The 13,316-nt window shown below is 35.3% G+C and overlaps 1 protein-coding gene and 1 long non-coding RNA gene across 3 annotated transcripts; one reads left to right on the top strand and one right to left on the bottom strand.

Moving 5' to 3' along the window:
* The first annotated feature begins 1,269 nt into the window (after nt 1-1,269).
* Nucleotides 1,270-3,368, top strand: LOC139875211 (uncharacterized). Of its 2 annotated transcripts, none has more exons than XR_011767910.1 (3): nt 1,270-1,890; nt 2,606-2,718; nt 3,020-3,368. It is a non-coding gene; the product is annotated as an uncharacterized lncRNA (long non-coding RNA). The 2 variants fall into 2 exon arrangements; XR_011767912.1 differs by having other exon boundaries at nt 3,000-3,368.
* A 688-nt stretch (nt 3,369-4,056) lies between these two features.
* Nucleotides 4,057-5,367, bottom strand: LOC139840386 (probable pectinesterase/pectinesterase inhibitor 58). The gene is made up of 2 exons (XM_071830658.1): nt 4,641-5,367; nt 4,057-4,061 (listed from the first exon to the last, which is right to left on the bottom strand). The coding sequence occupies exons 1-2, from the start codon at nt 5,365-5,367 to the stop codon at nt 4,057-4,059; spliced, it is 732 nt and encodes a 243-aa protein (XP_071686759.1).
* Nucleotides 5,368-13,316: the final 7,949 nt, after the last annotated feature.

Raw genomic sequence — 13,316 nt, 5'->3', positions numbered from 1 at the left:
GGGTCTTACAAAAACGTATAAATAAAATGTAAGATTGTGATTCTTTTTTATCTTCTAAAGTTTATTACATATCATGTAACTAAATAAAACATACATTTAGTATTTTTAAAATGTATTCAATCCGCTACAACGTATTTTAATACGAAATCCCACGATGCAATGGGATGAATATGAATATAGAGTTTATGCTGATAAAGTAGGGTCTTCATAGAGAAAACTTGCATTTTGTTTTTTGCAAATGTTGTGTCAATAGAGGGGATTATGGAAAACTCATGTTCGTCAAGTTACCTATGGTGAAGATCTCCTTCCAGTATTATGGTTTCCAACTATGTGTTATTTGTTTTTGTTCAGGTTAGAATTTGATTGCTTTCGGTTTAGACTGTTTAACAACCTAACAAATAGTATATCGAATATAATTATTCTAACAATCGATATTTGATTCGACCCTAAAAAAATCCCGCGAATTCGCGGGTTTAAGTTAGTTAATATTAATCTTAATATTAATATTAATTAATATTAATGATCATAAATAACTTGTACATGCACATGGATACAAACCAATAAAATGGACTTAGTCGAATAGATAAAAGTTATATATATATATATATATATATATATATATATATATATATATATATATATATATATATATATATATATATATACACGACCTAAACAATCTATTTATATTTCTATATTATACGGAGAATATAATAATAAAGTCACTTTTTGCTAATCAAGATTCAAAAAATTTATATGGAGAAAAAAGGATCATTCGATTAAATAACATCAACGACGATTTTTTTTTGAACGACGATTTTTTTTTTGCATCAATAGATCATTTATTTCAACGACCCTCATCATTTGCACGTATCACATACGTTCGGGCGGAAACCCGAACCCGATCGACGGTACCCGAGAACACATCCATGCGGGCAGTGTTCCTGAGTAGAGGTCCGTGAACGAATCCAGTAAAACCTCCGTATAGGGTCAATATTATACCACCATTATTGGTGTTCAATTATTTTAAAGAAAATCATGTCATCCCTAAGGATCGAACTCATGACCTCTCCCTATCCCATGACACAAAGTACATAGGGTGAACCGTTGAGCTATGTCCGCAAATTCAACCATTAGATTGTTTGATCGCTCAACATTTGTCTCTCTCTTAAAAATTCTATTGTTTATTGTCTAAAATACCCTTAAAACCTGTAACAAAAACACGGGGTACACCGGTGCTCTCCCCCATTATTCACAAACATCCATTCATTCAATATAGTAATCAAGATGCATATCGTTCCTTTGAATCAATCGGTGACGTACAAATTGTGGCACACAATTCTTATTGGAAATTGTCTACACATCTCCTAATAGTTAAAAATAACCAGAAATCACTAAGAATTCATCATCGATTGAATCAATTTAGGGTTCGTAATCCTCTTGGTAGTTATGGTGAATAATTGATTATCACAGTTCACGTAAATCATAGCAAATGCTCCGAAATTAATGAAGGTATTCGTTTCGTACGATTTCTAATCTTGAATATATCAAAACTCCGAGTTCAATTTTATAACATATAGCTTCGGGTTAGAAAATTTGATTTGATACTAATTTGTTGTTTGTTGGGAAATCAATTGGGGTTACATACGGACGACAAGAGTTTCGAAGTCGTGATTCTAGCATCTCGTGTCTTGCAATGTTTATGCTATAAAGGTATTCGTTTCATACGATTTCTAATCTTGAATTATTCGAAACTTTGAATTCAATTTCATTTTTGATTTCATACTAATTTGTTGTTTGTTAGAAAATCAATTAGGGTTACATTCGGAGTACAAGAATTTCGAAGTCGTGATTCTAGCATCTCGTGTCCTGCAAGGTTTATATGATAAGGTTTGCCTCTTAATTTAATGGCTAAATGTTTTTTTGTTTGTTGGTATCTTAACTATTTTTTGACTTACAAAACTTGTGTGCATATGAACCTTTTGATAAAATGCTTGAATGGAAACAACTTCATGAATTCGTGTAATATTTAGTATTGTTGAAAGATAAATTTTAGTATATAAATTTAAGAGGGTATCCATGTATACTTTTATTTGAATTTGAAAATTTAAGGATATGAGTTACAATTTAGAGCTGATACAGCCTTGTTTAACAATAATGTGAATAATTTTTTAATACTCATACAATCAAGGGTATGCTTTGGACGGATGTAAGACAACCTTGCATTTTCTACCATAGTGTACTCATTAGTAGAAGAGTAAAAGGACCTTAAGTAATTAGATTTTTAACTTATCATGTAACATGACGCAGTAGATGCCGATTAGATCAACGTAAGATATTGTGAAGATTGATGGAAGTCGAAAGTTTTGTAATTTAACTAATAGTATGGTTCTTAATATTTTATAGTTTGTTCCTAACTATCAATTTATGTTTCATTCCTAGTCTCTTCAATCCTTAAAGGTATTCTTTTTGTTGATGTATTAGGTGATTGTGTTTATTACTGGATATGTTGAAGTTTCAGGGAGCTTGTATAGCTTTATATACCAACAAATGTTCAAATTGCATAGAAGAACTTACCTTTTTTTATAATGTCTATTTGACGCAGATGATAAAAAGCTTACAGTCTGCAGGGGTAGTAACTTTTTATCTGTGATCATAATTTTGGAAGTTTACAATAAAGTTGTTAACCACCATAAGATCTAGAGATAAAGAGTCAAGGTATATCTGTGAAACTTATGTTGCTTTGAAGTTTAATTTGGTAGTCGATTAGATCTATAACGTGATTTCCTAATGTGGTTTCAAATATGTGTTGGATAATTAAATCATAATTAAATTGATTAATAACATGTTGCTTTCAAAGTTGAAATTTTCAAATATATTAGTACAGGGAACAACCTGTTCAGGAGTATGGGTTGGGTATTCTACTATCTTATGTTGTTAAACTTAAAATTTCTCACACTTTTTGGTTTCTTGAAATGTGTTTGACCTTATACATTTAGGGTGGTTAATTTTCTATCAGTTTGAAAGCAACCATTAAGAAGATTCTTGGCCGTGCTATTTATGCATCCAAAGTGTAGCCAGTGGGATTGAACTTGACTCTTCTTTGGCAATCTACACATGTTGAATGACTTAATTTTTCATGGTTTGATTTCAAGATTTAAAAATTAAAGGACAAACAATTGCCTCAGGAAGTATCTTGCTACCAAGGAGTCTTCTACAACTGTTAAAGTATTGGTATAATTTTTATTTTTTTTTACCTTTTGATTTATCGGCTTACAAAATTGAAATTGGCAAATTTATTCATTAACTAACTAAAGATTGAAAATGATGAAGAATTAGCTATATACCCTTAACTTGGTTGACTATAATTTGGCGCAGTTTTTGATCAAATCTTAATAATATAGTCACAGAATCAAAAGAAATGCATTAAGTTGCCATTTATGCTACTTAATCTTGAGGTATTATGGTTTAAAAAAATCTTGAGGTATTATGTTAATCTGGACTGCGAGAATTCGGAGATACGGAGCCATGATTAATGAAATCATAACTTCAAGTGAGATTACAAGGCCACTTCACACCTCCGATGTGTATTGTTTGTACACATATCTGCAATATGTATTGTGTCTATGTTCTATTATCAGGTAACGAAGGCATATGAAGGCTAGATAAGATAAATTCTGTGCGGGTCGAGTTGTAATGATATGTCAACTGAAATAAATAAATAAATAAATAAATAAATAAATAATATATATATATATATATATATATATATATATATATATATATATATATATATATATATATATATATATATATATATATATATATATATATATATATATATATATCTAAGCATATGAATTCGTTAGAAATGTATTATGTTTTGTGTTATATCATTTTTCATTCTCACATTGTTAGTTATAATCTGTACATTAGTAAGATCCTTCGTTATCAACTGTTAGTTATAATCTGTACGTTAGTAAGATCCTCCATGAATATCAACTATAAGTCGACATTGAAAATCGAGTAAAAAAGACTTATTACACTATTAATTACTTATCCTATGTAGCAAATAATTTTACAAATTTCATATACTTCATTTAACACTTAAAGCCATTATAAAAAAATTACTCGTATAACATAGTCCCGCGAAGTCGCGGGTTATAAACTAGTATCCATTAATATCAGGTTCAAAGCTCACTAGAATAATATCTTAATTAAAGTGACTAGCAAAAGGGTCGAAAACGGTCACATAATAATATCTGGCTACAACAACAATAATAACAAAACTCAATACCACATAAGTGGTGTATGGAGAGGTGAGATGTAGATAATCCTTTCCCTATACGAGAATAAAGACAAATCATTTCTCCAAACACTCAAAAGTGATTATGCTTGAAATTGCAGTAGAACTATTTGAAAACACAACCCCAAACACCATAATTATTTGACGCATGAGTCTATGAGATATTACATAAGTAAACTGGATTTGATTATAATTGTATATCAAAAAATGAAGTACGTGTTATAAACACGTTATGAACAACAGGATATAATCTTACTACAAATAATAAGAATAACAAGAATGATAATAATAATAATTAGAATAGTAAACAGGCCTTTGACTTTCTTTTTTTTACCTCCCTTGCTGCCTTTTGTAAGTTGGCGGTCCGGAAACCTGTGTTGGTCCATCTCGTCGACCTCATCAAGAAGCCTACGATGTTCAGTGTTCGGGACCTCAAACTCGCCCAAATCAACTCCGAAGTCCTTAAGAATACCGAGTACGTTATACACAATCTTTTGAGCACTAAACGTTTGCTCGTTGGACGTTTGCATTCCTTCTTGCATGTCTTTTTTGAGTTTTTCGTCTCTGATCTTCTCAACACATGTTGTATGGTACGAACGAATTGCAGTCAACCAAACAAGGATCGGGTCAATCTGTTCGGCTAATGAGACCGTTTCTGTTTCAAATACAACCCGAAGCACCTGTTTGAGCTCATCAGTAGCGTATCCTATCCTTTTATCGCACCTTTCGAGTTCACCATGGGATTCTTGTTTGTAATCACCCAAATATTTATTCTTGGCGGTCGCCTTTTCGAGGGCCTTTTGCAATTCACTGGACGTTGCACGAATGGCTGCAAGGACGTAGTCCTCGTTGGTGGCTGACGAGTTCTTAGCCACATCGGTTATGGCTTTGTTGCAAGCCTCTTTGTACTCGGTTGGTTTACAGATGTTGTATGCGGCTTTGATGCTCGTGTTGATATTAACATCCGAATCTTCGTTGTTGACAATTAAAGTTACGACCCCGAGGACACAGCCAACGACCAAGACTGATGATAAGATGGATGTGATGATCTTATTAGCCATGGTTTTGTTGTTTCTTAGCCATGGTATGTATGTATATAGATTCAAATAGTGGTAACCCTGTAATCTAGGATTTAAGATGCATCACTTGTTTTTTTCATGGGTGGATTTTAATTAACCATGAATTTAGTTATTCGTTATCCGTATGTGTTGGTACACCTTTGCGATTTATAAGAATTTCAAGTCCAGGTCCTTATTACAAACCTTCAAACACCTACTCTAAATATCAACTCAACACTTACAAGTTATGTTGATACTTATTTCCGTCTAGCGGCTAACAAGTATCAGTACAAAGCTAGAACTACTTAGTGTGATGAGGTAGATTGACGATTGATGTTTTTCCTCGGGACGGATCCCATCAGACCCGGTTCATGGCCAAAATTTTGTGGGGTGGCTTTATCAATCTTGCGGAACCAAACTATGAGTTGGTCCGTCTAGCGCTCTGCGGCTAAGTGTTTAAGTTCTAGAGAAAGTATTGTGAGAGAGAAAGTGTGTTCTCTGTCACAAGTCCATAGTTGTAAAGTGATCACCAAAGTGACCTATTTATAGGCATGAATGCTCTGTGATATTCGGAGACACGTGTTATTCTGCTATTGATTGATTTACGCGAGATATACGTAACCGACTTTATGCTAAATAGTTATGTGTCATGTGTGCTGCTCACGTGATTACTTAAGGGCTTAAACATAGAAAGCTGCCTTCAGGGCTTACGCAAAACGGCGGGCGGCATGATGTGTAATTTATTCATTGTTCTTGACGGAACACGCTGAATGGGTACATATTAAAAAATGCTTTTAACACTTTTTTTATGTGCTCCGATCGGTTATTCCGTATAGAAATGATATTTTTATGCATGTAAACCGTAAACCGTAGGATACACCATTTAAGTTACAAGTCTTATGTTACTGGTCATGAATAGAATTTATTAGTGGTTGCTATCTACATTCTTAAACTTGCATGTAGAAATGCAATATAAATCCAATGAAGCCAACAACCATACGAGAAAACACCAGAAACACATGCAAAGTAATAACCACATACATTGTTCACTTGCACCAATTTAAAAAATTAAAAAGATCACAGTTTGGTTGAACCCCAGATTACATTTTTGTTTCTAATCAAACGATCCTAATAAACAGTAAGATATTGAGAATTGATCCAAGAAACTATGACGTATAAATACAAAACACGTTTGTGCTTCATTTGTTCTTATTACTCATTTTCTGATGAATAACAGTTAACCTAAACGGATACTCCGTACAATTTAGCTCGGACAAATTTTATCTGTTGTTCAGGTGAGTGGATGATTATTTTTACTTAGATGTATACGAGGTTTAATCGAGTTATTCTACAATTATTATGACCTTTTCTTAAGTCACCCCGAGATCACTTTTATTGAGGTTTTAACCTCAGACTTTTTTTTAATGATATCGAGAACCTAAGTTGGTCTCTAATGGATGGTGAAACACCTGGTGGTTTTAAGTTCGTATTCTGAGAGAAGATATACAATACCTCTTTGTAGCCACGAAGGTTTCTCAATGTTAGGGATGACATCGGATCGGGTTTGGGTCGGGTTTAGGTAATCCCAGACCCGAACCCGATTATAAAAACCCGTCCCAAACCCGGACCCAGACCCGGACCCGTCGAGTCCCCATTTAGTTACTAGCTAGTGAGTAAACGGGTTTCTCCACAAGTATCCGGTCCCCAATTTGTTATGAACTATCGGGTAAATGGGGTTTTATACCGGTATTCAAGTTTTGTTTCGAGTATACGGGCTGGATAATCGAGTATACGGGCCGAGTAATCGGGTTTACGGGCCGATTATCGGGTTTACAGGCCGGGTATATGGACTCGGGTCTTTTTTGGTTATACGGGCCGGGTAATCGGGTTCGTGTCTAAAATCATCCCCGAACACTAACGCGCGAGAAAATTAAAAACCTTTCCCATACCCGGCCTTAGACCCATTTACCGGCTGAACTCAATCCAAAAATATCTGGTTTCGAGTTTCCCCATCGGATTTTATTATAGGGAGTCCAGGTTTGAGACGATCGAATTCGCGCTCATCCATGCGAGCACGACGCTCCACATCCGCATGATGAACCAACAACCTGCAAAGATACCCCTCCTTTTTAGCCTCTTTTGACAAAGCAACATTAAGCCTGACTTGAAGATCGTCCTTCTCTGAAGTCATTTTGTCGAGCTTAACGCAGAGACCCATAAATCGTTTCCCTACGCGAGGTTATTTCATCGGAAGGTTTGTCATTGGCACAAGTACCTCTAGCGGTACTATTCTCCGGAGGATCCCGGTGAGTTTCGTGTGCACCTTCGCTAGAAGAATCACTGTGCACCTGAATAGGCTCGTCTATACCCTCTGCGGTGCACCCACTATTATGGCCATCTGGCGAAAAACAAATACATCAATAAAAGGATACACCAGAGTTTGGCTAAGCGATAGGATGACAATCACAAACAATGGAAAGCGTACTGGTCTTAGAACGTTTTGGCGATGAGGGAGGATGGATTACACTGCGTTCATCAAATGGATCACATCTGTCCCACACCTCTTTTGGCGTGTCCTCTTTTCACAGTAAAAGAATGCAGGACTAGGTGCTTTCTTCTTAGAATATGAATGTTGGTCACCTTCATCCGCCAAAGATTTACCCTTACGAGACACTTTCGACCCTTGGTTGGCACTACGGACGCCGGAGGTAGGGGACGCTTGTTTACCTTCGTATGGCTAAAAGAAACATGTGTCAGACTCGCGGCTTTTAGAAATTCAATAAGAGATTTCTTTGTACAATAATGACATAGTAAGTGCACAGAACAAAAACATGATCACATTATTAATAAATATATATTGTTATTGACATACCTTGAATGTTGCACGTAAAAACTGGATGACAGTTGTCGTAAGGCCAAAATTTGGAGAGCCCCATCATATAAAGGAGTATGGAAATACATGCGGAGAGGTAGCGACTGCCCCACACATCAGTCTAACATCAAATGCACTTGAGAGTTCGACACCACACGTAAAATTACACCTAATATATATATATATATATATATATATATATATATATATATATATATATATATATATATATATATATATATATATATATATATATATATATATATATATATATATATGCGCATAAACAGTTACCCTATGTATTCACATCAAACGCGCTGTACACGAGTGCCGCTACAAGATATATGTGTTGATTACGCAAACCTTAGCTACGAACGGATGCCTGGTAAGTACATAAAGTATACAGCGTGACAAAGTACGCTGCAAATGGTCGGCACGATCCTTACGCCAACTAATGGTGCGGACAGCTGACATGTCGTACCAAGGACCACCTTTGCTTGTATGACCTTACAGACATGATAGAACAATTTATAAAGGATGATGTACCCTTTTGTCTCGCCGCGTATCACTAAAAGACAAAGATACTTGCCTATAAATAAGCTCTCGAGCTCCCACTATAGACATGATATACAACATATATTTTTACACATATACTACTATTAGTAACTCCCTTCAAGAAAGCTACAAGCCGCGCCATCGGAAGCTTAGAGTTGCGCATCACAAGTAACGTTCTATGAACATAAAATCTAGTATTCTCCCTGAGCCATCACTTATCGGCTAACCAGACGATGGTGGGTCGACGTTTAACTACCCCTTATGAGATCATCATGTAACACCCCGTTTTTCCTTGTACATGGTCCAAAGGTGCGTATTTAACCTTGTGAACGTTTAACTTTAACCGTGGTTGATTTAAATTAATTAAACGTTGGAAAGTGGACAAACTGGTGAACCATCGTTTTGGGAAGGTTTATCGTGTCCCAGACTGTCGCGGTACGTGACACATGTGGTTGAAATGCGACACACTAAAGAAGCCCGTCCCTGATCGAATTGTCGCGTTTTGGGTGATGTTATCGCGTTTGAGTCGTCGCGGAACGCACTGTCGCTGAACTGACTATTTTGACCAGTTTTTAAGGGTATCTTTTGGGGTGTTTTAGTCTTTTCACTATGTGGACGGTTTGAGAACATAAAAACTAATATCAAGCTTATCCTTATCTCATTTTTCACACATTTCACCTCCTTCTTCAAACCCTAGAGTGGGAAAACCATTTTAGTGAGAGAAAGCTTGAATCGGGGAAGAAGAAGAGTATTTTGGGTCGGGTCACGAGAGTTAAAGTTGTTCCACTCGTCAACGGCATCATTTTGGTGGTATTGGTAAGTCTCAACTCCGAATTTCATCTTTATGATTTGATATTCAAGTTAGGGTTTTGAGCTTGTTATTTGTAAAACCCATTTAGATGATGAAGTGAGTTTATGGTGACTAGTTACTTTTGATACTTGGTGGGTTTTGGGTTGGTTGACGTTTTGGCCATGATTAGGCTTTGACTTTGGGTGTAATCACTTAGTTTAGTGATTTTGGAAGTGTTGGAACCCATTTGAATGCATGTGGTTGACTAATTTTGAAATTGGTCAAAATTAGGGTTTAGGTGTCATTTTGGGCAAGATAAGTGTTTAACACTTATGATTGGGTTTGATTGGCGTTATTAAAATTATTATAACTCTAGTTAGTGATTATTGGCGAGCTTGGGCTTGGATTGTGTTTGAAAGTGCAATTAGGTCGAAACTGCACTAAGTGTCAATTTGGGTTGGTTTGTAAATCCACCCTAATGGTGTTGTTTGTTTATGTGATAATGGAATAGGTACTTTCCATTGACGTGTGGCGAATTATTTCGGTTGCATTCATCAAGGCGTTAAGGTGAGTGTAACATCCGTGTTACATCCGTCCCACATCGGTTGGAGAGGGGAACGAAGCATGCCTTATAAGGGTGTGGAGACCTTTCCTAGCATGACACGTTTTGGGACCACAAGCGCAGCAGATCTCATGAGAACTCTGCAGTTAAGCGTGCTCAGGCGAGAGCACTACCAGGGTGGGTGACCTCCTGGGAAAGTGCTCGTCGTGTGTGGTTGCCAAGAAAAATCCGTACGCCTACGGGCAAAGCGGACAATATCATGCTACGGGGAACGTTTACCTGGGATGTTACAGATGGTATCAGAGCCAGACCCCGGACCAAACGTGCACAGCGAGGATGCTGTGTCCCATTAGGGGGGAGGATTGTAACATCCGTGTTACATCCGTCCCACATCGGTTGGAGAGGGGAACGAAACATGCCTTATAAGGGTGTGGAGACCTTTCCTAGCATGACACGTTTTGGGACCACAAGCGTGAAATGTCCCGTTCTTATTGATTAAAAACGTTCCATATTAATTGATTTCGTTGCGAGGTTTTGACCTCTATATGAGACGTTTTTCAAAGACTGCATTCATTTTAAAACAAACCATAACCTTTATTTCATCAATAAAGGTTTAAAGAGCTTTACGTAGATTATCAAATAATGATAATCTAAAATATCCTGTTTACACACGACCATTACATAATGGTTTACAATACAAATATGTTACAACAAAATAAGTTTCTTGAATGCAGTTTTTACACAATATCATACAAGCATGGACTCCAAATCTCGTCCTTATTTAAGTATGCGACAGCAGAAGCTCTTAATAATCACCTGAGAATAAACATGCTTAAAACGTCAACAAAAATGTTGGTGAGTTATAGGTTTAACCTATATATATCAAATCATAATAATAATAGACCACAAGATTTCATATTTCAATACACATCCCATACATAGAGATAAAAATCATTCATATGGTGAACACCTGGTAACCGACATTAACAAGATGCATATATAAGAATATCCCCATCATTCCGGGACACCCTTCGGATATGATATAAATTTCGAAGTACTAAAGCATCCGGTACTTTGGATGGGGTTTGTTAGGCCCAATAGATCTATCTTTAGGATTCGCGTCAATTAGGGTGTCTGTTCCCTAATTCTTAGATTACCAGACTTAATAAAAAGGGGCATATTCGATTTCGATAATTCAACCATAGAATGTAGTTTCACGTACTTGTGTCTATTTTGTAAATCATTTATAAAACCTGCATGTATTCTCATCCCAAAAATATTAGATTTTAAAAGTGGGACTATAACTCACTTTCACAGATTTTTACTTCGTCGGGAAGTAAGACTTGGCCACTGGTTGATTCACGAACCTATAACAATATATACATATATATATCAAAGTATGTTCAAAATATATTTACAACACTTTTAATATATTTTGATGTTTTAAGTTTATTAAGTCAGCTGTCCTCGTTAGTAACCTACAACTAGTTGTCCACAGTTAGATGTACAGAAATAAATCGATAAATATTATCTTGAATCAATCCACGACCCAGTGTATACGTATCTCAGTATTGATCACAACTCAAACTATATATATTTTGGAATCAACCTCAACCCTGTATAGCTAACTCCAACATTCACATATAGAGTGTCTATGGTTGTTCCGAAACATATATAGATGTGTCGACATCATAGGTCGAAACATTGTATACGTGTCTATGGTATCTCAAGATTACATAATATACAATACAAGTTGATTAAGTTATGGTTGGAATAGATTTGTTACCAATTTTCACGTAGCTAAAATGAGAAAAATTATTCAATCTTGTTTTACCCATAACTTCTTCATTTTAAATCCGTTTTGAGTGAATCAAATTGCTATGGTTTCATATTGAACTCTATTTTATGAATCTAAACAGAAAAAGTATAGGTTTATAGTCGAAAAAATAAGTTACAAGTCGTTTTTGTAAAGGTAGTCATTTCAGTCGAAAGAACGACGTCTAGATGACCATTTTAGAAAACATACTTCCACTTTGAGTTTAACCATAATTTTTGGATATAGTTTCATGTTCATAATAACAATCATTTTCTCAGAATAACAACTTTTAAATCAAAGTTTATCATAGTTTTTAATTAACTAACCCAAAACAGCCCGCGGTGTTACGACGACGGCGTAAATCCGGTTTTACGGTGTTTTTCGTGTTTCCAGGTTTTAAATCATTAAGTTAGCATATCATATAGATATAGAACATGTGTTTATTTGATTTTAAAAGTCAAGTTAGAAGGATTAACTTTTGTTTGCGAACAAGTTTAGAATTAACTAAACTATGTTCTAGTGATTACAAGTTTAAACCTTCGAATAATATAGCTTTATATGTATGAATCGAATGATGTTATGAACATCATTACTACCTTAAGTTCCTTGGATAAACCTACTGGAAAAGAGAAAAATGGATCTAGCTTCAATGGATCCTTGGATGGCTCGAAGTTCTTGAAGCAGAATCATGACACGAAAACAAGTTCAAGTAAGATCATCACTTGAAATAAGATTGTTATAGTTATAGAAATTGAACCAAAGTTTGAATATGATTATTACCTTGTATTAGAATGATAACCTACTGTAAGAAACAAAGATTTCTTGAGGTTGGATGATCACCTTACAAGATTGGAAGTGAGCTAGCAAACTTGAAAGTATTCTTGATTTTATGTAACTAGAACTTGTAGAATATATGAAGAACACTTAGAACTTGAAGATAGAACTTGAGAGAGATCAATTAGATGAAGAAAATTGAAGAATGAAAGTGTTTGTAGGTGTTTTTGGTCGTTGGTGTATGGATTAGATATAAAGGATATGTAATTTTGTTTTCATGTAAATAAGTCATGAATGATTACTCATATTTTTGTAATTTTATGAGATATTTCATGCTAGTTGCCAAATGATGGTTCCCACATGTGTTAGGTGACTCACATGGGCTGCTAAGAGCTGATCATTGGAGTGTATATACCAATAGTACATACATCTAAAAGCTGTGTATTGTACGAGTACGAATACGGGTGCATACGAGTAGAATTGTTGATGAAACTGAACGAGGATGTAATTGTAAGCATTTTTGTTAAGTAGAAGTATTTTGATAAGTGTATTGAAGTCTTCCAAAAGTGTATAAATACATATT

This window comes from Rutidosis leptorrhynchoides, chromosome 1 (genome assembly GCF_046630445.1).
Source record: "Rutidosis leptorrhynchoides isolate AG116_Rl617_1_P2 chromosome 1, CSIRO_AGI_Rlap_v1, whole genome shotgun sequence".
Classification (NCBI taxonomy): Eukaryota; Viridiplantae; Streptophyta; class Magnoliopsida; order Asterales; family Asteraceae; genus Rutidosis; species Rutidosis leptorrhynchoides.
The sequence above is the reverse complement of the archived record's forward strand: the minus strand, read 5'-3'. Positions and strand labels throughout refer to the sequence as shown.

Bases quoted from the DNA above. Each gene is read 5' to 3' on its own strand.
- LOC139840386 (XM_071830658.1), bottom strand. From the start codon at position 5,367: ATGGCTAATAAGATCATCACATCCATCTTATCATCAGTCTTGGTCGTT.